Below are 27,290 nucleotides of genomic sequence, written 5' to 3'. Positions count from 1 at the left end.
GGGAGGTTCAAACGGTTAAATAGTTTACTTTATAATTTCCTATAAATGTAACTTCAATCCAAAAATAATCCAAAACTAAATGATTTCTATAACAAAAATAATCTAAAAGTTAATATATTTTTAAAAAGTAATTTAAAAGTGCTCATTTTTAAGAAAATAATTCTAGAGTTTACACGTTTGAATGTTAATTGTTGGGTTAAAAGTAATTTTGAAAAAATATGAGCCGCAAATATCAAAAAATTCTCGGGCGTAAAACCGGTATTTTAGACAAAACCGCCGGTACGATGTTCTAGCAAACCGGTCAATAATACCGGACTCAAAATACCGGCCTACTGTGCGAATCCGGTTTAACTGATTCACCCGGCCGATTTAAACCGGTTTTTAAACACCAATAAATATTATATTTATATTAAAACACCTTAACTCCCAAACCTATTAATCCTACTCATATCTACACTTTTTTAAATCATGGTACTAAAACAACTAACCATTTTGGGAGGATTATGATTATGTACACACCTTGATACTAGCTACTAGACTAAGCGGCCTGTGGTCCTATCAATATTTAATGACATAAATATATGTTTTGCCTTCTAACAAAATGATTTTTGTGACTTTTAACCCGTTTGACCATTTTTAGCTAAACTTTTGGTTTGACTCTTTAAGATTGTGGCAAATGATAAACTTTTGAATGTGTAATATATATTCAGGATAGTTTTTTGGCTAGCTTTGGGCTTGGTTGGGCGGTCACAAACGGTGCTGGTCTTGCCTCATACCCAATCGACACGATCCGTAGAAGAATGATGATGAAATCTGGTGAAGCAGTCAAGTACAAAAGTTCTCTTGACGCGTTCAATCAAATCGTGAAGAACGAGGGTGCGGAATCACTGTTCAAAGGCGCAGGCGCAAACATATTGCGTGCTGTAGCCGGTGCCGGTGTTCTTGCGGGTTATGACAAGCTTCAGGTCATTGTTTTTGGCAAGAAGTATTAGTTTAAAAAGGCATGATTTTTAAACGTAATGGGTTATAAGATGATGATGATGATGATGAAATCTTTCCTGAGTTTTGTTGTGTATAAGGTTTAGAATCAGAGTCCCTGAGTTGTAAGTGTTTGTGTTTGATTTAAAGGTTTCAGTTATTTTTTGTTAATTGTTGTTTGTAATATAGTCTTATACTCTTATTCTTCTGAATCGCCATGTGGATTTTTAAGCTATTTTAAAGTTATAAACCAAGTTGTTAGGATGATTGGGGAAATATGTTGTTATTGTTGGTCAAATAAAAAGTTTTGGTAGTCATAGTTGAGAAAATATTATTCATAAATACAAAAACAATATACCGACACTATAAAACACCCACATTTGAATCAAATACCAAATAAAATTATCATTCGAAGAGTACAAAGCGAAGAACAAAAACGTTGTTGTGGCATTTTCGTAATTACGCGAGTAGCGTTATTACGCTACTGACATTTTTTCAACCAATGCAATAACGTCACGCTACAACGTTACAACTAGCATAATCTTATTATGCTACCGTTTTATAAGTTGCATAATTTTATTTACTGTTGCGCAATCGTTACACTAGTCCCCCCTCCCCCCCCCCCCCCACCCCACACACACAACCCCCTTTTCAAAATAAATAAAAAAACAGAAACAAAAATGAAATAAATTGACTCTCCTAAAATAGAGGAGATAATGACACCGATGATAACTATTATCTTTCCAAACAGTTCCACGTCCATGGCTGACCTCATAATTGGCGGTAGCAATAATATTACGAGACAGGAAACCCACCATCACAATTTTCACAATTCAATTCATTCACATTATCCTCCTTTTGCCTCCGTACATGTAAATCCATTCTTTTAATTCACTCATGCAAATACATGATATTCATTCTCACTTTCGTTTCCATTTATATATGATCATTCGAATGTAATTTCATCTAGGGTTTCACGTTTTTTCTATATTAATAATCACAAAATGAGATTCTACATGCTATTGAAGGAGGACACACTTTATATAATGATTATGGTTTTGGTTATGTGTTATGATCATGTCATTGGTAAAGAATTCACCAACACTCCAACTGAGATCTCATCACACACTTACAGACACCAATTATTAAGTTCAGACAACACTGCATGGAAACAACAAGTATTATTATCACACAACCACAATCATTTGACTCCGTCCAATGAATCCACTTGGGTGAGTTTGATCCCGAGAAAAGTGTTGAAACAGGAAGACGAGTACGCGTGGATGATGATGTATAGACAGATGAAGAATCAAATTGTTAAGTCTCCTAAAGTTTCCGGAAACTTTTTGAGTGAAGTTGCTTTAAGTGATGTGAGATTGGACCTCGATTCGATTCATGGGCAAGCTCAACAAACCAATTTGGAATATATGTTGATGCTTGATGTTGATAGATTGGTTTGAAACTTTAGGCAAACCGCGGGGTTGCCTACACCGGGTGTTGCTTATGGTGGTTGGGAGGCGCCGGATAAAGAGCTTCGTGGTCACTTTGTAGGTTTGTTGTTTCCCCGAGTGTTAGTTGGTTTTTCCTTTGTTTATTTGTATTCGTTTATGTTATAAAAGTCGGGTTAATATCGTAAAAAACCAATATGTATCCTTATTTTCATGAAATAGTCTTGACTCTATGGTATAAAAAAGTACATGAAAAGAGTTACAATTACTAAGCTAAATTTGTATATTAGAACTTAGAAGCATCTAAACTTGACTAAAGTGAACATAGTGGTTTTAATTATTATTTTTTTAACAATGACTTGTTAACTTCTAGATTGATCAAAATAAGGTTGTATGACTTTTCTTTTGCCAAATTGTTGAATGTATCTTTATCAAATTTGACTGATTGAATAGTTAACAAGTTATTATTTTACAAAGATGTTCACAAGCACATTCATGTCTAGACAAATTAAGGGACTTGAATATACAAACATTAGCTTAGTGACTTTTTTGTGTACTTTTTACTGGTTAAGGGAAATTAAAGTCATTTCTAGACAAATTTTGGTCATTTCACACCCTATAATCAGAAAAAGTTAACGACAGTTAGTGAAAGGACGTAATGCCTCACAAATTTTCAAATAAAGATGTTTTTTTTTGTAAACATGCAAGTTGGTATATACCTAAAGAATGGAAAGTATTTATATATTGGTTTTTTAGGGAATTAACCGGTAAAAATTTCACTAATTTAAGAGCTTGTTTTTGAATGTATTATCAGGGCACTACTTGAGTGCCACAGCTCTAATGTGGGCAAGTAGCGGTAACAAAACTTTAAAAGAAAAAATGAGTCAACTCGTATCAGCACTCGGTGAATGTCAAGATAAGATGAGCACCGGGTACCTCCCGGCTTTCCCGGCTGAGTTTTTTGACCGCCAACCTGTGTGGGCCTCATATTACACCATTCACAAGGTAAAACTTTACCATTTTTAAAAAACTTTATGCAACTCTTTTATCAAATTCTACATCATATATACTTTCTTGTAACTGGCAGATAATGGCAGGGTTACTTGATCAACGTTACTTGATCAACATGCTTTTGCTGGTAATGATCAAGCTCTAATAATGGTTATAAAAATGGCGGATTATTTCTGCAAACGCGTGAAAAATGTGATCACGTTGTTCAGTATCGAACGACACCGGCAATCTTTGAATGAAGAATATGGCGGGATGAATGATGTCATGTATCGGCTGTACACCATAACAGTATGTTGAAACCTTAACCGACATCATTCATTATGTTATTCAGTGGGGGAGCTAGGAATATTTTCTGATGGGTTCGGAATTTTTGGTGTTCGATTTTTTTCTGGCGTTAAAGTTTTCGGGCCCGGATGGGTCGGGTGGCCAAATAAATAAAACACAATATCACAACCATAACAAAAGTATATCATCCACATTAAAATAAAATACAGAGTGATATTAAATAAAAAGGCTTACGTATTATAATTGTTCCATAGCGTTTTTATGTATTGAAAACAAATCATAACATCTTCGGTCGCGACTATCATAAACAACTCATTTTCAATATAGCAAATGTAAGCATCAATCATATAACGGCTACCCATCAGATTAGTTCAAATACTTTTTTAAAATGATGGTAGAGGAGATCATAACATCTTGGTCAAGTTTGTGTAAGTTTACATGTAAAAGAAATGAAGTTTGGTGTTGTATGTTCCTCCATTTCAAACATCTTGCTATGTAAATAAGTTTTTTTAATGATATTTTAGCCGTTCGAAAAACTAAAAATAAATATGGATGAATGACGATGGCGATTAAACAAAATATTGTGCTACACATATTATTATAATAAAAAAAATATTTGTCTAGACATATTTTTACTCCTCAAACCATCTTCTTCTATATAGATGCCCTAAAATTAAACGACATGTACTCAAAATGTCACAAAAACGACGACAGACTAGCTGAATAAGATGACATCGTTGTCTCTCTTTGAAATTCAAGTTTTTGTTTTTTTTTCACCGGCGAACGGTGAAATGTTTCCGAAATCTTTCGTGACACTGGGTTCGTTCGCCGAATTGATGGGTTCGCTCGTTAAATCGTACCTATAAGTTATATATAAAATCGAAAATGGACCGGGTTCGACCGAACCCGGTGACATCTATGTGGCTCCGCCACTGATGTTATTTACTTCATTTTCTTATAATTCTGCATATGTTATTAAATGCGGTTCTTGCTGTTACTAGGGAGATACAAAGCATTTATTATTAGCTAATCTTTTTGACAAACCATGCTTTCTTGGACCATTGGCTTTAAAGGTAAGTTATATACTTATATGCGAATGTGATTATTTTTATCGAACAATATTGATAAATTATATGTAACAAAGAACACCTGCAGGTCGATGAGTTATCTGGTTTTCAATCCAACTCGCATATTCCAATTGTTGTTGGATCACAAATGCGGTATGAAGTTACTGGTGAATCTATACACAAGGTATATAATATATTAGTACACACATTAAGATGATATTATTACACAAATACAAGTTCTTTAGAAAACAAATATCTGGATTTTTGAACTATTATCAGGAAATCGGGATGTTTTTCATGGATGCGATTAACTCTTCTCACATGTATGCTACCGGAGGGACATCAGTAGGCGAGTTCTGGTATATATAGCATCGCAAATGGTCACTTTCTTTTGTGCAATATTATAGCAAAGTTCTTGAGACTGTATATTTTTAATGCTTATAAATACGAGCATTTTTCACATTTTATAAGTGTGAAAAAGGAAAAAGGAATGTATACGAACTCAGCTATCAGTTAACATTTTATGAACCTTTCGGTGGAAAATTCATTTATGTTTGTATATTATAATTTGTTTATGTTCATTCGTTTAACTTCATTTATGTTCGTTAATTTACATTTGTTTAACTTAGTTCGTTTGTTTGGTTACTGTTAAATGAACGAACATAAACTTGACTAGTTCGGTTCGTTTACATGATAAGTGAAAAGTAAATTTACGCAACGCATTTGTTGGATGGTTGTTTTTATCAGGACCGACCCGAAAAGACTCGCAACCACCTTGGAGCTGGAGAATGAAGAAACATGTGCCACCTATAACATGTTGAAGGTATGCCAATGATAATAGTAATAATAAAAATTAATCTTATATTTTTGACGTCACATTATGATGAATTTACATTTATTTTGTAATTGTGTTTATAGGTCTCTAGGATTTTGTTTAGATGGACCAAAGAAATGGCGTACGCAGATTATTATGAACGTGCGTTGACTAACGGTGTTTTAAGTGTTCAAAGAGGAAAAGAACCCGGGATTATGATTTACATGTTGCCATTAGGCCCGGGAATGTCAAAATCCTTCGGATTCCATAGTTGGGGAACACCATTTGATTCCTTCTGGTGTTGTTACGGGACAGGTTTGTATATAATATCTTGTATACAAATACATAGTGCAAATATATATATATATGTGTAAATCAGTTTTCTTTTCGTTTATCTAGGGATTGAGTCGTTTTCAAAACTAGGTGATTCGATTTACTTTGAAGAAGCGGGAAACAATCCTGGGCTTTACATCATTCAGTACATATCAAGCTCGGTTAACTGGAAACTCGGGCAGATTGCTATAGATCATAAAGTAATGCCGGTTGTATCATGGGACCCGCGCCTTAGAGTGACAGCTACAGTCTCCTCAAAGAAGGTAAAAGGTTGTAATAAAAAGGTTATATACTTATATTTGTTATATTGCTTGTTCGTTAATTTGCAAACGCGTGCTAAGTGTTTTCTGCAGGAAGGATCGTCGTCTACTTTGAACTTTAGAATACCGTTTTGGACTACGATGGATGCAAAAGCAACACTTAACGGTCAGAATATTCCTATAGTATCTGCGGGTATGAATCTTTTAATCATGGGATAATGTATTTATAAAAAAAATATGTTAAAGTTGAAGATTGTAGTTTTAGTTATGAGAGGCTTTATAAAAGTTCTTGATGTAGGTAAGTTCTTATCGGTCACGAAAAAATGGAGCTTGTCGGACGTTATTACCCTTGAACTGCCGATAACACTTAGAATGTAGGGTTTTGTAACATAGACTCCTATTTACAAGTAAAATAAATAAAAAAAAACATATGGACATGCAGAATTTAAGGGATATCAAATTACCAAACAGATCAACAACTAAACTCAACTTGGAATTTAAGCTCATCCAAGATGGAAGCTAATATCAGGTTACAAAAATGGACCATAATGAAGTAGACATGCACCTTAGATATTAGATGACTGTAATTTCATATACTTTATAAAATTATTTTATACCTCGTTGGTTGAAAATGGTGAGACATTGTCGGAAGTTTCACCAACACAATCGTCTTGATTGTCATCATCAGAAAATGACATATCTTACTCGTTTTTTTATTATTAATTTTTTGATGTATTAGAATACTATGCAGTGAAACTATATAAGCTCTATATATATTTGATTGGTTAGAATATTATGTCGTGTCATATAATTAACGATGGAATCTTGTTTCGCGTCAAATAATTTACCGAATATTTTATCATGTCAAATAACTGGAAGAATATTATACCGTGTCAAACAATTACCCTGCTTGTACGAGTCGTATAAACTATACTACTCGTATAAAACTGGTCTTCCTAGACATGGTACCTTGAACTAACGAGTCGTATAGACTATACTAATCGTATAAGTCTTAAGTCTAGTCAAACATTATCTAAAAAATTGCGTACACATCTGAAAAGCTGGTATGTACGGTCTGAGAAGGGTGTGTGGCGATCTAAAACGACTCGTATAGGCTATACTAGTCGTAAAGAGGGTGTATGAGGATTATACGAGTAGTATAGGCTATACCACTCGTATGGATACTAGCAATGTCTCGTATAAACCATACAACATTTAGAATCATATCATCAGATCCAAAAACAAAAGTATCATCATCATATAAAGATATCATTGGTAAAACCATTATGCTGGAACCATACAACTTCCCTGGAATGGTAATTGTACACCAAGGGAAAGAACAAGTACTTGGAATAGGAAATGGAGTCAGTGATGAGCAGCGGAATGCTGAGTTCCGGTTAGTGAGCGGAAACGATGGAATGGTTAGATTGGAGTCTATGAGCCAGAAGGGTTGCTTTGTGCATAGTTTGGATGGGATAGTGAAACTGAGGTGTGATTCTGGTGAACCGGATTCGGTGTTTGTGAGCGCAACTAGCTTTAAGGTTAACCTTGGAATCAGTAATTACCATCCGATTAGCTTTGTGGCTAATGGGTTGAATATGAAGTATCTTCTGCAGCCTTTGTTGAGTTTGAGAGATGAGCAATATACTGTTTACTTCAAAATTGTTTCATAAAGTGTTCATCGAAGTAGGAATGGGAATTACACAAGTGGCCCTCTATTTCTGGTCGGGTCGGGCTGGGCTGTGTGGTTCGGTCCGGGCCTTAGTGTTTTAGGTCCTGAGTTGATCATCTTAACCATTTTGTGCAGTGAATATTAGGACGATGTGCGGTAACTGTTGTAAACTCTGTTGTTATTATGACCCTCATTACTGAGGGGTGATTAATATGCTTATGTTTATATTTTTATTCTTCTTATTAAAAAAAGATATGATCATGGAAGTTTTATAGCAAGCAGAAGACGGCTCGCTTATTCACAGGCTGACGTGGACACATTCTATTTCACGAAAAGTTTATCCGCAAATTATGCTCATAACTATGAATTTACATAAAAAAAATGAACAAAAATGATTAATAAACATTTCTACGCTTAAACTGAAGACCTCAACGTTTATTTCGATTTTAAGTTTAAAGTTTAGACATAAAAAGGTTATGAAAATAAATGGGTAATACTGTCAAACTTTAAGGCTGGTCTGTTTAGCTAAACAAAACCTGTTTAGAAGTGTGCATTTCATAACAGTTTGAAAAAATAAAAAAAGGATCGGAAGCCACTTTGTATCGAAGCCAGGTTTCGATCCTGGGACCTGTGGGTTATGGGCCCACCAAGCTTCCGCTGCGCCACTTTGATTGATGGTAACATTTTGATTCCATTTATTAATAACAGTTCAATTTTTTTTTTGCCAAATATATTATATCCATTTTTTAAACCGTTGTAATCACACATTTAACTATTTGTATATAACGACTTTTTTTATGGACAGTAAATGCTTTTATTTTAAAAGATCTAGGTTTAGACTTTTAGTTAAATTTATAGTTTCAAACCTTGACTCATAATTTGAGTAAAACATTTAGAACTTTAGTCCTTTGATTTATTTATCAAACAAATGCTATGTTTATAATTTCTTCTTTATAAAGAAATGTCAATTAAAAATATTTTTATGATTCTTTTTAAGGAAGAAAAATCAGTTTGACCATCACCTTTGTATATAAAATTACGTTTCTTAACTATAAAGGAACTCTTATGCACCTTTTTATGAAAAGCTTAACTATATATTTAAAACTCTTTAAGGTTTAGATTATATCCTCGACTTATGGTCTAAGCTATATAAAAAAAATATCTTAAGGGGAACCCCTGCCTTAACACGGGTGTTTACTTAAGATCAATTGGGCAGTACTCCTACTGTAAGTCGTAGGTCGGGACTTTAGAGGGATGTCGTAACTATAAGAACTTCGAGACCTGGGGACTCGCCAGGCTTTGGGGCAGGCCTTACGAGGTTGCATGTGTGAAATTGAAAGTGAAATGGGGTGTTACATTCACCTCCGAGCCCCCCTTTTATAGGTTGAGTTTCACCAACGTCATGCATCGCAACGGGGAAACAAGATAGCCATCGTGTAGCGCGATGGACTATTTATCCGCTTATGAATATTTTAATCTGTCACGTATCGGGACAGGTGTGGGTGATACACGTCGCGTAGCGCGACTCGGACCACTAGTGTAGGAACTGTCAACCCTAGGTCCGTTCAAACAGATGATTGGTATAATTCTAATAATTTAATAAACAAGTTATTTAATTGTTTAGACAATAAAACCATTATAGGCACACTTCTAATAATTTAGGCAGCTTAACCTAGCCATGTACTTAGACTTTTGTATCATTTCAATTATATAATCTTGGACTTTTTGTTCTTCATAAATATTCAATAATCAATTAAAGGATTCTTTGATAGCCTCTTAACAATTTCATTAACATATTTTTAAATTAATCAAAGTTAAAAGTGTTAGGTTGACTTAAAATTTAAAAACACATCTTAGTGGTTTAATTTGTTTCTTTACCGTTCAGTTTTAAAATGCCGAATGAAAAATGGACCTACTTACCCACGAACACCACCACCACCACCACCTCCACCCGTTCCTTGCTTCTCCTTCTCTTTTGGCAACCTAGGCACAACTCCACGTACAATTCTCACTTGATTTCAATCCGATTTCAAGCACAATTAGGTACGATTTTTGTTTTCCTACTCGATTTCCGTTCTTACGGTTCCCTACCCTCGTTGATTTCGGCTTCCCGGCCTCTAGGGTTCGGCTATGGTTCCAACGGCAAGGCCTAGAAGCTAGGGTTTATGGTTTGAACGACTAATTGTTTATGCTAATTGATGTTTAGTTTTGTTTAATTTTTCTTTTATTGGATAGTTTTAGAGTTAAATGGAGGGTTGTAGGTGGTTTTGATAAAGTTGGCCTGAAAATAAGAACGAGGGGGTCTCACTACCACAAAGTTTAATTATGGGGTTCTGTTACTTCCCTTGTCACATTCTATCAAGATATATTTTTACATATAATAAATATATAAGTTGGTGAATACAAAATAGATCACATGTATTTTTCCCATTTGAGTAGATGACTAGTTTGTGTGACCACATAATTAGTCGATTAATTTCAAATAATTAAAAATTAAAACTGGAGGTAAACTATTAATTTGTTTTTTGAACTTTAGTATGGGTTCATGGATTTTGAAGAATTTATTTGTAATTTGAATTTTCTATGATGTTTTGTGTTTTTTTTTAATAATAGTTCATGATTCATTACAATCATTCAGAACTATGATCAAACGTACATCCATTCAGCACAAAATAGTTCAGATTATTAAAATAGTTATTATGCACAATCATTCAGAGATCCAGCCAAACACCACTTGGTGGCTCAAAGTCTTTTACCCAGTCAAAAGCTCTTACTGACTTAGCACTTACCGACACAAATGCTACCAAAGAGTCTCATAAATCTTTTAAAATCTCTATAATAATTTGTTATTCAGAAGGACACGCCTATCCTTGTAATTTAATCATTCCTCAGTACCTTCTTTTAACTCTTGATTTCTTATAAAACCTTCTTTCTTATTGTTTTTCTTGGATAAAACCCCAAATATAAGTCAATTAAGTATTATATTGAACGTTTTGTAACATAGACTCCTATTTACAAGTAAAATAAATAAAAAAACATATAGACATGCAGAATTTAAGGGATATCAAATTACCAAACAGATCAACAACTAAACTCAACTTGGAATTTAAGCTCATCCAAGATGGAAACTAATATCAGGTTACAAAAATGGACCATAATGAAGTAGACATGCGCCTTAGATATTAGATGACTGTAATTTCATATAGTTTGCAGTCTATTTAAGTATATAAATGTTTCATTTATGTAACTAAATTTAACAATATAGTTGTACTTTTCCATACTTAAAAAGTCATGACCTTAAAAGAAAGATTACCATTTATTATTGCACTTAAAGATCACCACTTGTGTCCTAGTGGTTGGAGACTTGGGCTCTCCGGTAGAGACCCAAGTTCGATCCCCATTAGTGAAAGTTGTGGATTAAGATAATAAAGGATTTGAGCTAAACCTTGCGCAAGGTTGTCAGTTCAAATCCCAAGCCCGCCCAGGTCTCCGTCCCACCGTGTGTTATGCTTGTGAATTATGCTCTTGTGTTGGGCACAACGACCGCCAAGTGGCAGCCGGCGATACGACCAAGCCAAACGTTGAAGTCTGCATGGTGCTGGTAAGACAATATAATCTAACCAAAGTGGTACAACGAAGGTTCCAATTTAAAAGATACGGTGGGTTAAAAACACCATAAAGTCGCCGTTCCAAAAAAATATATATATGTCAAAGCTGTCATCATTCAAACGAAAATGGTGTAATAATACGATAATGTAGATATGTCATTATTGGTCAAACCACAATCTATGTCATCCTATAAACCTATACTATATTATGCAAACAAGACCCATTATAGTACTATTAATAAATAACAAAGTCTGTCCCTCGATTCATTTACTAATTAAGATACAAAAATTATGCGTCTGCCAAAAGTTTAAAAAACTTTTAATGAGAGAAGTGTCAATAAAAATAAAGTCAAATTATTTAAATCTAACATGCACATGGCGTGGGAACGAGAGGTCTTGTCTTAGTTCTATATTCTGTATAGACTGTATAACGAAAAGCAATAGGAATTCGATTTTTGTCAGAAATAAGCTAAAGAAGCCGAATAACAAATTCATATCAAGAAAACTTTGCAAGAAATTGAGCAATGTCAGCGTAGCAATTTGCAATTTTATATTTGATTTTGAGTCAACCTTCATTTGAAAAAAGTTGATGTTTAGTCTGGAATCATGTACACCATGGTTCATACTATTGAAAAAATACACTGATCATAGATTATGCTTTCACACTGAGTACCTACGGCTGAATCAAATCAAGCTATAACATGTAAGGAAAAGTTAATGTACAAATGAAATTAACGTGCTAAATGTGAGAATCAAGTAGAGTAATTACAAGTAGAGTAATTATGTAATTCATCATAGAGTAATCTCACGTTTAGCACGATAATTTTATTTATATTGATCCAAACCTATAATATGTATTCATAAAATTCAAATAAAATGATGAAATGGAAAGTTGGATTCAGTTGGAAAATCATCACGATCTCCTTTTCATTTCCTAGAATGATTGCCTAAAAAGTTATATGCCCTTGAAGATCCCTAATCTTTATCTGAGGCGTATAGAAAATCCTTATCAACGATCATGTCTTTGCCTCTTTGGAGACGTGCAAGTCTAACAAATCTTACCAAATATTATCATCTTATGTCAGTTTGGGTTTGCCTATGCCCATCGTACCATCCACTGTGCAGGATCAAACGCTTGTTACATGTGTTGTTATTTGCATCCTCTGTACATGATTACATAGCCAAACCATCTCAATTTCCCTCTTTTATCCTTTCTGAAATGCGTGCAACCCATGTTTATCCAAAATTAGTTCATTTCTTATCCCGCCTAGCCTTGTGTTCCACACATATCCTAGCTTTCTCATCTAAGTCACCTCAAACTTTCATACTTGTGTCTTGTTAATAACCCAACAATGAGTTCAGTATACTAGACGAACTGTAATTTTGTAAAATTTTCTCTTATTTTTTTTTATTTTATTGGGATCACATCTTGATTCTTGACCCTCAAGATGTATATATCATATTATTAGAATAATCAAATTGTTGAATAAGCATCACCAATTAATGCTTCTTTAATTGATTTATCATTTCTTTCTACCCTATTTAATAGATGTCACCACGACTCCGGTCATCCAAGAAAACTAATAAGATGAAGATCAAAACTTCTGTATTCCATATTAAAACTAAGAAAATAACTAGGTTAGCAAACAATGACTAAATTTTACCTTAATTAGTGGAAGATACCTTAGATTAAGAAAACGTCATTTAAAATAACATTAATGTACATATACCAAATTTTACAAACGTTACACAACCATGCTAAGCAAAACAACCCATGTTATTGCAACATATTTCCATGCTAATGAAGTCATGTTCATTTGTTGCAACTTTTTTATCAAAACCGCCCTCTTTTTTCGAATCCGTGCCCTTGTCGGGCAATTCTTGATCATTTCAACATAAGTTTGCATGTCATGAACACATAGAATTGTGTCCATCTTAAAGAACTCCAATATATTCACACCCCTTTTTACTCTCTTATCTATCATGACACCATATATTTCGTTTCTCTCATCTTCATATGTATTCAGACAGTCAAGTACCAATTCAATACCGACGTGAACATAACAAGCACTCCTCCAAGCACTAAAAGTCTCATTGAATATAACCCCTGGGAGTTTTGTTATAGGATCATGTGCGTTAACGATCCTAAGAACTTTCACTCCTAGCTCCTCACACCGTTCCTTGAAATGGACATTTCCAACCCTTGGTCCCGCAAATGAAAAAACAGTTATCGGGACATTGGGTTGGTTCAGTCTAAGCTCCGCCATGTCATATGCGAGTAGCTGAGCCAATGAACTACCCATGCTATGCCCGACCAACGTTATGCTTAGTTCTTCATTTTTATATTTTCTTAAAAGTCTAGAAACTTCTGAAAGTAGTTGTTCTCGACAACTTCCGAGACCAAATCTGATATTAGTCTCGGAAGAAGTATACAGGTTGAGAAACCCTGCTTCAACCATGATATTGGGTTTAGGATCATTAGGATCCAACCTGGCAGAAGATAGCGAACTCATAAAGTTCACTATCCATTCCTGGCAAGTAACTGTCCAATGAAAAGTTACCAAAATATCCCTCCTCCCAATCCTCTTCACCTCCTCATCCGATGACACCGCAATGTACCCTACCCACCGGGCACTTGAACCAGCATTTTGGGTTGGAATGTTGATGTCAGCGGTGACATAAACATACTTCGTAACCACATAACCGCAATCTCCCCAACCTACCTCTAAAAACATTTTGTTTTTACTATGCTTGCAGTTCAAGTAGCGGCTGGAATTAGGGTTTAGATCAAAAGCATCGTAGCACGCAGTGACAAACTTTCCATAACGGATTATTTCTCGTTGGAGAAGAGGATTTAATGGTTGGATGAGATTTTCCCAGTTGTTTAAACCTTGAACATCCTTCCAATTAAGAGATAAACTAGCAGGACTATTAGACATAGCAGGACTATTAGACATCTTGGTGACATTAGGTCTGGATAAATATGGTTTTTCAGGGTTGATGATCATGGGTAAGGGTTAAGTGGGAACTTAACAAGATTTATGCTAGAATTGTTTACCGCGTTAAGCAATGATTTAGAAGCCATGGAAGAACAGATTGATCAGAGAGAAAGATGAAGATATTATTGAATTCTGAAGCATGTTGAGCCAAGCAAAGCTCAGCAATGAAGACCATATATATATAATTGGTGATGAGATTACTAATATATAATTTAAATTTAAAGTCGCAACCATGTTGGCTATGTTAACCATTAATGGTTCAACGATCTTAGTAGACATCAAGAGGTCAAAATTAAACATCAAGTTGCAAGTGTAACTAAAGTCGCAAAACTTTAGGTAGTAAGGATGAATATTAAGGCATGAAGTTTAAATATATTCGTCATGGTGCTTGATTTTTATTAAAAGTAGGAAACTTTTTTATTTTCTTTTTGTTAATAAAATGCATGTATTCAAATGCTAACTTTCGTATTGTGATTTTTAACCAGAGCATACACACTTTTGACCTTCACATACCAACACATCAACGTCACATAATTTCACTTGTCTCAAAAACCTTATTTTTTTTCCACAACTCTAATATATAATATGTATGTGTGTACATATGTGAGAGAAAGAGAGGCATTGTGGTCCACGAACTGGTCCTTTAACCTTCCTCCACAACACAATGAGCTTCTTTCCGTCCGTTCGTCCTTGAGTCCGTCACCACGGACCACCCCACCCTACCCTCTAACGTTGTGGATTCTTTAAGTTTATAAATGTAATAATATGTTTTTTTTAATTAACCACTTACACCTACGTGATGTATTACGTTAGTTTCAACTTAAGAGTATGTCATGCTAGACAACTACACGTATGAGAGACGGTCCTTATTAATCATCCTATCAACTCACTTCGTCAAGCCTAAGTGTTAAGCATAATGTTCATTTGTCATAAGTTAGAGGGTGTTTATTGTAACTAGTAGAACATATATATACCTTCATGTAATCAGTTTTTAATTCAATTAATAGAATTATGAGTTGATATGGTATCAGAGCCAATCAACTTGTAAACCCTAACACCCTACGCTGCCGTCACCAATTTTTTGCCGCCGTCCCCAACTGTTCGGCGGTTATCCACTCAGCGATCAACCACAACAACTACAATCAACAAATTGGCAGCCCTCAATCCAACAACCTGCCGCCGTAATCAACAACACCGTTTCTCGAGGTATTAAATCAATCGTTTCTCACCATGACAACGATCAATGTTTTCAATCTTCAACAACGCACATCCCATAACTCTCACAAGTTTGCTTTCAACCTTACATCAAATAATTATGGCTACCGGAAGGCCATGATGGAACCGTTTTTGAAAGCAAACAGTTTATATTGCTATGTTGATGGAACCTTAGCGTGCCCGGAAGAGAAAATTACAACCGTAAACGCTATTACCACAAACCCCAATTTTACAAACTGGGTCGCCAACGACGCACATGTTCGTATGGTTATCATATCCACTGTTTCCGAGTCTTCGTTCCAACACATCCAAGGCAACACCGCTAGGGATGTATGGTCAAGCCTAGCCCGTGCATACGCTCCGTCGAATGCATCTCATGAATTTATCTTAAAAACGCAGCTTCTAAAGATTTCAATGAAAGATGGTGAAAAAGGTATTGATTATCTTAGTCGTGCTCAAGAATACGCAACCGCTCTTGCCAATATTGGTGAACCCTTCAAAGACAAAGATCTCGTTATGTTAACCATAGCCGGTTTACGTGAGGAATATAATGGCTTAAAAAGTAACTTGCTAAACCGATCACCACCGGTTCACTTTAACGAACTTCATGGACTCATTGGTGATTATGAATTTTTAACTTGGTCTACTGTTGCTCCATCACCGGCGTCTCCACATGCTTTCAACGCCACCGCCGTGGTGACCACAACTTCACCGCCGGCTTCTGATTTGGCTTCCATCCAGCAACAAATTGCAAACTTGCAGATTCTGGCTAACCAACTTGCCACCGCAACTTCACCGACCGGTTCTTCATCGGGCCCGCAAGCAAACATCGCCACATGGTCAAATTCATCACGTAATACCCGCGGCGGATATGGTCGAGGTTCACGCGGCTTTTCTCGCGGGGGTCGCGGACGTGGTGGTTCCATGTCCCAAGGCTCTCGTCAATTCGCTTGGGCGTCCACGCAAAACACTGTTTACGGGCATTGCAATAGATGTGGTATTACCCACATTCCTTCACTATACCCGAATCACTCCGGACCGTCTCGTGGATCCCCTCAAGCACACTATGCAAATTCGGAAGCTGCCTCATACACTACTTGGAATCCGGATACATGCGCTAATTCCCATGGTTCTCCTGATCTCGCCAGTATGGACAACTCGGACATCTATTATGGTAACGACTCTCTCTATGTTGGTAACGGTAACTCACTCCCAATTATTCATGTCGGTTCAAAATCTTTTTACACCTCCAATAAAAATTTACAACTTAACCATATTCTTCATGTTCCAGCCTTACAACGTAACCTACTTCCCGTTCACAAATTTTGCAAAGATAATAACGTTTTCTTTGAATTTCACACTTTTTTTTTGTTGTGAAGGACGAAGCTACCAAGTCTACCCTCCTCACGGGCCCCAGTGAAGAGGGACTCTACACGCTTCGCTTACCCTCTTTTCAACCGGTTTCCAAGATGGCGTTCACCGCTTTTCGAGCTCCATCTAACATGTGGCATCAACGACTCGGGCATCCTCACTTTCAAGTTTTTCAACATATTGTTAAATCTTTTTCCTTACCTGTTTTAGATAAACCTTGTCCAACTTTATGTACTTCTTGTCAGTTGAGAAAAATGTCAAAACTTACTTTACATGTTTCGTCTTTTCGTAGTAAAAACATATTGGATTTAGTTTATTGTGATGTTTGGGGGCATACTACCACATCATTTAATGGATATCGTTACTTCTTGTTATGTGTTGATCATCATACCCGGTACATGTGGTATTTTCCACTCATGCAAAAATCAGATGTTTTTACCACGCTTACCAATTTTATTCGCCTTGTTGAACGCCAATTCAACACTAAACTAAAAAGTGTTCAAACCGATTGGGGTGGCGAATTTCGAAACCTTACAAACTTCTTCACCTCACAAGGCATCTCACATCGTCGCTCATGCCCTCATACGAGTAAACAGAATGGCATCGTTGAGCGTCGTCATCGCCACGTAGTGGAAACCGGTCTCACCTTACTAGCCCAATCCAACCTTCCTCAAACTTTTTGGTCCTTTTCCTTCCAAACAGCCGTTTATCTTATGAATCGTCTACCATCACGTCTCTTCTCAAATAAATCCCCTTATCAACTGATTTTTCACCGTCCACCCGATTACTCATTTCTTCGAGTCTTTGGATACCTATATTTTCCTTATCTACGCCCTTATAACCAACACAAAATTGATTTTCGTTCAACTCCATGCATCTTTCTTGGTTATAGCCCGTCCCATCATAGGTATCTATGCCTTGATCATGTAACTCATCGGATTTACATTGCTCGTCATGTTCGTTTTAATGAACATGTTCATCCCTCTCTTACGGAAACATCTAACGACCTACCCTCCTCCGCCACTCCTACTTCTTTTTCGTCCCTCCCCGACCCGCCTATTAATATATTTGATGAACCGACATCACAATCTCCACCTGTAACACCAACCGTAATACCGCCCAGCGGAACTTCTACCTCCACCCCGACCACTGCCGCCACCACCACACAACCCACCGCCACCTCTACTGTTCCACAACCTACACCTTCTACCACCTCTTCTCGGTACCGTCCACCCCATCTTCGGCAACACCCGAAACCGAGAAAATTTTTTGATCCTTCCGCTAATATTGCCACCACTATTGCCCCTGATTCTGAACCGACTTCTTTTACCGTTGCTAACAAGTCCGCTCCTTAGCGTCAAGCCATGACTGCCGAGTTGAACGCACTGCACCGGAACAGGACATGGTCTTTAGTTCCACCGGATCCTACTTATAACGTCATTGATTGCAAATGGGTTTACAGGTTGAAGACTGATCAGCATGGTAACCTTACTCGATACAAAGCTCGCCTGGTTGCCAAGGGTTTTTTACAACAGTCTGGAATTGACTATCATGAGACGTTTAGCCATGTGGTCAAACCGGCCACCATCCGCACGGTTCTCTCACTTGCCGTCTCAGACAATTGGTTACTCAAACAACTTGATGTGCAAAATGCCTTTTTGCACGGGGATCTATACGAAAAAGTTTACATACGCCAACCTCCGGGTTTTGAGGATCCTAAATATCCAAATCATGTTTGCCGGTTACACAAATCTCTTTATGGATTGAAACAGTCGCCCAGGGCTTGGTTCACAAAACTCTCAACAGTCTTACAGAATCTCGGTTTTCGGGGTTCCAAAACCGATCCATCATTGTTTATTCTTAAAAACTCGGGAGCCACTGTTTATCTTCTTTTCTACGTGGACGACATCATCATAACCGGCAGCAATCCGACAGTTGTTAACCGCATCATCGCGTCTCTTGGCCAATAAGTGTCTCTCACTGACATGGGATGGCTCACGTATTTTCTTGGAATTGAGGTGCTTCACACTTCTTCCGGGCTTATACTCTCCCAAAGGAAGTATATTCAAGATTTGATTGAACGTGCCGGTTTAAAAGAGTCAAAACCGCTAGCAACCCCTACAAATACAAAGGCCGAGGCGATCAAAACCAATGACCCCTTAATGTCCGATCCCACTCGCTATCGGCATTGTGTGGGCGCGCTTCAATATGCGACGTTATCTTGGCCAGACATCTCCTTCGCAGTGAATCGGGTGTGTCAGTTCATGCATGAACCTCACGAGTCCCATTGGACGGCTGTTAAACGCATCATTCGTTACCTCAAGGGTACGTCTAACTTGGGTCTTCAGTTCCGATCGAACTCCACATCCACCCTGCATGCTTTTGCAGATTCGCATTGGAATGGTCGCGTAGTGCCTATTAACGCGTATTCGGATTCTGACTGGGCTGGTAGCCCGATCGACCGTTGATCCACCGGGGGCTATGCTATCTTCTTGGGTTCCAACTTAGTATCATGGTCAGCGCGTAAGCAGAAAACTGTCTCGAGGTCTTCTACTGAATCCAAATACAAAGCCATTGCTGATACAGTTGCGGAACTAATCTGGCTAAAATCACTTTTACAAGAACTGGGAGTAAAGATGAATAAACCCACTCTTTGGTGTGACAATCTGGGCACGTATCTTTCGGCGAATCCTGTGTTTCACGCTAGAACTAAACATGTGGAGGTAGATTTTCATTTCGTTCGTGAGCAAGTCAGTCAAGGAAATCTGAAGGTTCAATTTATCAAAACGGATGATCAAATTGCCGACATATTTATGAAGCCGTTATCAACTCAAAGATTTGAATTCTTAAGGTCAATGTTGCAGGTCGTTACCCGCCCTCAACTTGCGGGGGAATGTTAAGCATAATGTTCATTGTCATAAGTTAGAGGGTGTTTATTGTAACTAGTAGAACATATATATACCTTCATGTATTCAGTTTTTAATTCAATTAATAGAATTATAAGTTGATACTAAGGTTAATGACTCAACTCTCGTGGTAGACAATTATGTAGATTTAGAAGTAGTAATTAGATGAGTGTATGTATCTTTACATTCTAAAAACTGAGAACACATTCTAAAAAATGAGAACAAAGTTATCAAATTGCAATTTAAATTTACAGAAGATATATAAACAATCATTTTCTTGTTATATTTAGGCATATTAATTCATTGTTGTTGCATAAATTTAGTGGATGTTTGCTTGTGTCCTTTAGAGTTTCTTCGATCTTCTTCTGCTTTTGGCCGGGATCATAACTTTTAAATATAGCTCATATATTTCTGATAAATATAACTTATATATTTTCGATATTTTTGGGCCGCCCAAAACTGTTAATATATGATTTTTGATAGGTTAAACCAAACAACTAAAAAACTAGTTATTTTATAATAATTTGTATCTCCCTCCGATTTAAAAGTTCAAGCTAAATTCCACCGCTATCAATAAATGATTTAAGATATCAAACTACGTAACTTCGATGTCAAATATTTTAAAATTTTACTTGAAAACTATTCAGAAGTCAGAAGTCACGTCCATAATTATAAGTCTTAGCTTTGTTGAGTTAAACTTGATTAAAATATTATATTATAAAGTTAGAATTTCTATAAGTAAAGACTACGTGATATTGGGGCTTGGCTGAAGTTTCTGTGATGATATACATTATGTAAGCACACGTCGTATCTATAGATATGCTATAAGTAAATGATCAATATAAACTATAAAATTATTTTTTATAATAAAATATTAATAATCATTGGATTCGCCAGGTCTGTATACACAGAATCGCATGGATTGCGAGAAATTAAATAAAGAGGGAGTATGAAATTATGTCGGGTTATGTACACGTGTCATGGTAAGCAGTGGTCGGTGAGTTGACAAGAATAAAATAGTAAACTAAATAATAATATAAGTCTAATTTGCGGCTGTGAATGAAAAACGAGAGCGGGAAACCTAATTTTTTAGAAACCCTACATTCCCTCGATGAAACGAATAAAATAAACTTATAAATACAAGAATTAGAATATATGTAGGATTTGGACGGTGATAATTTTTGTAATATTATGAGCTATAAGTTAGTATGTGTTTCTCAAAAAACATATTAATTACTCAACTATAAATTTTTATATCATAAGAAATTAAGAATTACTAAAAAGTATGTAAACAATTACTCAATTTTTCAAATAATTATTATTACATTACATTATAAATTTAAAAGTAATCAAACAATTATTTGAGTACGCAATTAATTATGCTAGATATTGATAAAGTAATTACAAACTATAACTAACTATATATGCTAGTCATACAAATAATGACTCTACATTTTGTAATTACACTACTTATTTTCTATGGAAAGTAATTATGATATGTAACTAAAGTAATTATCGTATGCAAACAACAACAAAACTAAAGGGGAAATTCTATATATAAAAGTGCAATTAGACCGGCTATATTGTAAGGAACAGATTGTTAGGCCATTAAAAAGACTCATGTGTGAAAGATGAAGATGAATGAGAATGCTAAGGTTGATATGTGGGCACACAAGATTGGACCGAATTCAAAATAAGGTTCGGGAAATATTGATGATCGCTAGTGTATCGGATATAATTAGAGATAGAAGATTGAGATGGTTTACATTGTAATACTAATTTTATATATATCACACACATATACGTACATTACACATGCAATAAGCTTATTATTGTATATGTTGTGTTTTATTATGCTCATATCTAACATAAGCATTTACCGTGTTCTTTACATGCCATAACTCAAATTGTAACTTGAGACATGCCAATGAGATAGAATATGTAACACAGGTAGTTAGAAACAACAGTTTTGGACATGATGAATTTCTTGATACATGTTTGACTTTGAATGATTCCTCATTTCGTAGTTAATTGGGTTTCTTAAAAGTTAAAATCAAAAAAAATGTCAAACCAACAAAACCCAACATTTATTGCTGTAATGCCGAGAGATTGATAATGTCAAAAAGATGTGGGGGTCAATATTAACCCACCTTTATGCTGCAGCTAGTGGTATGTTGTTATGATGTCTCCTTAACAAAATTAAGATGATGGATTGATGGGTTTAAATTCTTACAAATGCGAAGTTAGAAAAATTTTAAGTGAAAAATTTGTTGTAAAAAAAACAATGTTTTAAAAATTGATTTTAAATCTTATCAAGTTGGGCTAAAAAACGGTACAACCGGTTGTATGAGCAGATCAACCAGGTTCACTAGTTGACCCAGTAATTTCATAAAAATACAATTTCAACTCAAAAGGCCAGTGCATGATTTCATGGTATAGGAAAGACAGTTAGGTTTAAACTAATCGATTCGATTGCATAGGAAAAACCGTTAGGTTAAAACTTTGAATCCAAGGTAAATATGGATACTAAAAGTCTTTGGTTTAAAGTCTAAACAATAAAAGTTACCGTGGGCTTAAACCATTACGAGAGCATCAACCGGTATTACTAGTAATACAAGTAATAAAATTAAAAACCATTAGTCCAATTTACTAGTTTTGACGTCTAGGTTTCGTTTTTCTTATATAAGGTTACATGTGATTTTATAAACTTTATTTATACCAACTCAAATTAATTAATTCTGTATGAACTTATTACTCCATATAAATAAAACCATTTCTTTCATAAATTTTAAACTTCACTTGAAAGTTGAAACAATAAAACCCTTTAGTTCACAGACCAGAGATCAGAGATGTACCTTGGGCTACCCCAGTTTCCTAGGCCCAACGAATTGTATGGATCGTGATTCGTGATGAGGGCTCCAAACTGGGCCGGTATGTTAGCAAACTGGCCCAAACCGGAAATATGGAAAACTAACCCAGAGGACTGATATAGCTAGAGGTAGAGGTGCACAAAAAACCCTTATCCGGAACCGGAACCGAAAAAAATACCTGGAACCGGTTTTTTTATACCCGGGTATTCTATACCCGAAATCGGAACCGACCCTACCCGTGGGTATGGATAGGGTATGCATTTTGAGGTCAATACCCATACCCGGAACCGTACCCGATTTATACTTGTAAATACCTGGACCCGGTCATACCCTATACCCGATACCTGGTTATACCCAATACCAATTTTCTAATACCCGAAATAATACATGAGTTTTTATAGTATATTTTTATGTTTACTTCACTTAAGTTTTTGTAGAATGTATATTCCTAAGTAAATAATTTGTAATTAAGTGGAATTATAGTTTTTGTAATATAGTTTAATTATTTTTATACATTAATAAGCAAATTTAAATTTTAAACAAATTAAAAATGTATAAAAAATTATAAATTCAAAACCGGGTATTAATACCCGGTCGTACCAGGGTACATACCCGGTTCCAATACCCGAACCCGATCATACCCTACCCGGGTACATAGGGTTGAGTTTTTCTCCTCAATATATACCCTACTCGAACCCTACCCGATTTCTCTCAATACCCGATTTTTCAATACCCGATCATACATGAAAGCGGTCCATTACCCGAACCCGGGTATTAGAAAAAACCCGATTTGTGCACCTCTAGCTAGAGGTGCCAAAAAAAAACCCGGAACTGAACTCCAAAAAAAACCCGTAACCAGTTTTTTTTATACCCGGGTTTTTAATACCGACACAAACTCTATTTTAACAAGCAAATAAACTCCTAGATAAACCTTATTAGTTAAAACTAATAATTATCTCTAAATTAAATATAAAAACTCAATAAATAATTCACCAAGAATTATCTATAAACCGCCTGCTCTTTATCTTCTAAATTCATGATTAACGTATTCATTTAGTTCATGTCCTTTTGGGTTTGTATTTGTGATCAGTTTATACTGTTGTATATTATGCGGTGCACATCTTAGAAGTTGTTTGGCAATCTTGTGTTGAATAATTAAAAGACCTGACTGATTAGGAGGTTCTATGAACCATTAAAAGGTGTCTTTATAGTGAACCAATTTAGAGGTGGTCTTTTAATGGAATTGTTAAGAGGCTACCAAATAACTCTTTATCATATTAAAAACTAAAACGACAACTATATAATTAATAAAAAAATCACCAACAATATGGTATTCTAAGGGGAAACTGTGAACATTATGATGTCAAATAAATAGTATAAGTATACAAATTGACTCCAACTCTAGAAGAAAGTGACTTGGATATGTTATTTGCATGTGTTTTTAATGCTAAGAGTGTCCTTATATTATGGCATATCATCATGATTATTGTGGTGTTAAAAAAATATTGTAGAACTGACAAAGGATAGAAGAAAGCGACTTGAATTGATTGAAGTTTCTGTATTTGTTATAACTCTATAGTCATAGTCATGTACGTGAATCACGGCCCCCTCTCTCCTCCTTGGAGAGTGTGGGTTTTCGCGTGTGGTTTAATGAAGTTCAACTTAAAAAAAAAAAAGTCATGTACGTGATTGGGCGTAAATTTTGTCTAAGATGCGGATTGTGTTCATCCCAAGTTTGTTTAAAAATTTATTAAGACTGTGTTGTGATTGTTCAAGAAGGAACTGTCCATATCCATGCACGTGCATATGATTGGCCTCCACCTTTCTTCCCGTTTAACGCCACCAACGAACTAGCGTCCTTGCCAAGGGCGCTCACTTGTATCGGTGTTTAATGCTCCTAGATTTGCTTGCATGGAAATGAATGGTGCTCTCGTGGGTAACCACAACACTCAGTCTAAGAAAAACATGTTTTGTTTGTTTAAACACACTTTTAAATACGGATTACATTTGAACTAAGAGTGTAAATATTTTTACATGTGAACCTTCACCTCACTAGAGATCATCATCATCATCATCATCGTACTCAGTATATCCCACCAATAGCAATGCTATGGTAGGGTCTGAGGAGAGTAAGATGTAGACAGCCTTACCTCTATCCCATAGGGATAGAGAGGCTGCTTCCGGTGAGACCCCCGGCTCGATAGTAGTTTTGAATCAAGCCTTGGACATAAGACACATAACACTCAATCATCGGGACACCGGCTGATTGGTGCATGTGCCCTTGTCTTTCAGCTATCAACGCCACCTCACTAGAGATGCTTAACAATATCTTCTAAGCTGTTATTATCCATGTCTCACCAAATAATGTGAAGCTTTCCATGTTAATCAAAGCAATGTGGGACCCGGTGTATAATGAACTTGTGTAGTAGAGAGGTTTTCAAAGTTCTTACAACTATTTTACAACTATTGGTCTATTACAAGTTTCCTAAATACCTCAACCATATATGTATATATAATAACTCTTATATATACCCATATAATAGTTCTCTCTTAAATTTCAACCCTATATACTTAAGACAATGTCTTCATATATTATTTAGTTCGGAATTTGTTTGTAACAAATACGTGCGTAGCAGTGACTTTTCATCAACTTTGGACTATGAGTAATAATACAAATATGCGTAGCATCTAATTAAGATACATGTATGCAGATTTTCTTATTAGACATACTCCAACTAGTGTAAAAATAATTACCCATATTAATTAAGTGAGTATATACGAAAAAGAAAGGAGCTTCCGTTGTCCTAAGGTTTGTTGGCATTCGACTTTCTACAGGGGCGATGCATCCTTCATAATTATAAAAATAATGAACCCTTGGATTATTACATAATATAACACTACTAGAAAACATGTAATTTTCCTACAAGATTCTACAAAATTCCTATGGCAAGTAATCCAACAAATTTCAAACGAATTTCCAACAAATTTTTTTTTCTAATTTTGCCACAATATTGCAACATAATAGTAACAAAAGAATTTTCGTTGGAAATTGTTGCTAATTTTTTTAACAAATTTCCAAAAAAAAAAATATTTATCAATTTTTTTGCTTGTATAAACTAACCCAAATAAAAAATAAACCAGAAAATAACTATTGTAGGAAAGTTGTAGGAAGTTTGCAATGGTATCTGTAACAAATTTGTAAGAAAAATTGTTGGAAAGTGGATTTTTCAACGGATTTCCTACAAAAGGAGTCATAGAAAAATGTCTAATTTTCTAGTAGTGTAATTTTTTAAAGATGAAGATACAGCAATATGTTTTGGTTAAAAAATCAATGTTCAAACCTATTAAGAAGTAATCGAAGGCTTGTAATATGCTTTGACTTTACTGAAAAGTCATAGGGAAATTGTTTCTTACTTATTTAATTACCGTAGTTGGTCTTTTGGTCTAATAGGCTGAGAGTCTGAGAGTGATGGTTAAGGCTTACATTTTTACGGTCTTAGTCCCACAGTTAGGGGTGCTAAATAATTCTGAATCCAAACTCGTTTTATCCGAAAATTCGAATGTGAACTATCTGATATTTCGGATAACCGAATGCTGGATATCCGAAAATTCGGATTCGGATAGTGATTCTGAAAGTTTTCGGATATTCGGATTCTCATATATCTAAAATGATAAGTTTAATAATTTTAATTATTTTTATATTTAAACATATTTAACACCTCAAACCCTATTCCTTCACTAACTTTTTTTTCATACCGCTTCTTCCTTTCCTCACATATGGACTTCTTCGATCGTTGCCCTTGCATCTAACGACCAGTTGTGGTCCGACTCTCCTCAATCCTCAAATTTGCTCCAGCCTAGCTCTTCAGTCCTCACATAGGAGTCCGCAGGTGGTGGTCTGAGACAATGTCCGACAATCTTAAATATTTGTTACTTTTTACTTTGTTAGATTTGTTTCAGATTGGTAATGAATTGCAAGTTGATTTCTATTTTATGCCTAATTAGTTGGTTGCTAAATTCAAGAGAACATGCAAATTTCGTTACTATGATGTGCATATTTCTACTACGGGTTTCTGTTATTAGTTGATGTTAATGAGAGATTTATGATGGCCATTGCAAAGTTATTGCTTGTTAACAATGCCAATTTGGTAATATGAGAGTATGTAGTATGTACAAACGTTTTTTTAGTATGTTTGATAGGAAACTTGAATTTTTGGCATGTTGTAATTTGATTTTGAAACAAATTTTTTCTTTTTGATTTTTGGATATCAATTTTACTATCCGAACAGATATCCGAATACAGATTCAGATAGTTTAATTGACTGTCCGTAATTCGGATATTCAAAATTTCGGATATTCGACTTTGAACACCACTACCTATAGAGATGTGTTTCACTCTTGATGGTGTTCTTGGGTGAGTTAGACATAGAGCGCCAAAATCAGTATGAACGAT

The 27,290-nt window shown here is 35.5% G+C and overlaps 1 protein-coding gene and 1 pseudogene across 2 annotated transcripts; one reads left to right on the top strand and one right to left on the bottom strand.

The window, feature by feature from the left end:
- The first annotated feature begins 1,842 nt into the window (after positions 1–1,842).
- LOC143549570 (uncharacterized) lies at positions 1,843–6,574 on the top strand (annotated as a pseudogene). Its single transcript, XR_013138157.1, has 11 exons — positions 1,843–2,529; positions 3,241–3,431; positions 3,514–3,725; positions 4,724–4,795; positions 4,878–4,973; positions 5,069–5,148; positions 5,537–5,612; positions 5,708–5,918; positions 6,003–6,199; positions 6,290–6,389; positions 6,495–6,574. The product of XR_013138157.1 is annotated as an uncharacterized LOC143549570 (transcript).
- A 6,468-nt stretch (positions 6,575–13,042) lies between these two features.
- On the bottom strand, positions 13,043–14,484 carry LOC143549569 (galactolipase DONGLE, chloroplastic-like). The gene has a single exon (XM_077040450.1). The coding sequence runs from the start codon at positions 14,482–14,484 to the stop codon at positions 13,222–13,224; it is 1,263 nt and encodes a 420-aa protein (XP_076896565.1). The 3' UTR covers positions 13,043–13,221.
- Between the last annotated feature and the right edge of the window lie 12,806 nt (positions 14,485–27,290).

This window comes from Bidens hawaiensis, unplaced genomic scaffold, assembly GCF_021521415.1.
Source record: "Bidens hawaiensis isolate Kalapana, Puna unplaced genomic scaffold, B.hawaiensis_p1.1 tig00015702_1, whole genome shotgun sequence".
NCBI classification, from domain to species: Eukaryota; Viridiplantae; Streptophyta; class Magnoliopsida; order Asterales; family Asteraceae; genus Bidens; species Bidens hawaiensis.
Note: the sequence above shows the minus strand (reverse complement) of the source record. Positions and strands in the feature narration are given on the sequence as shown.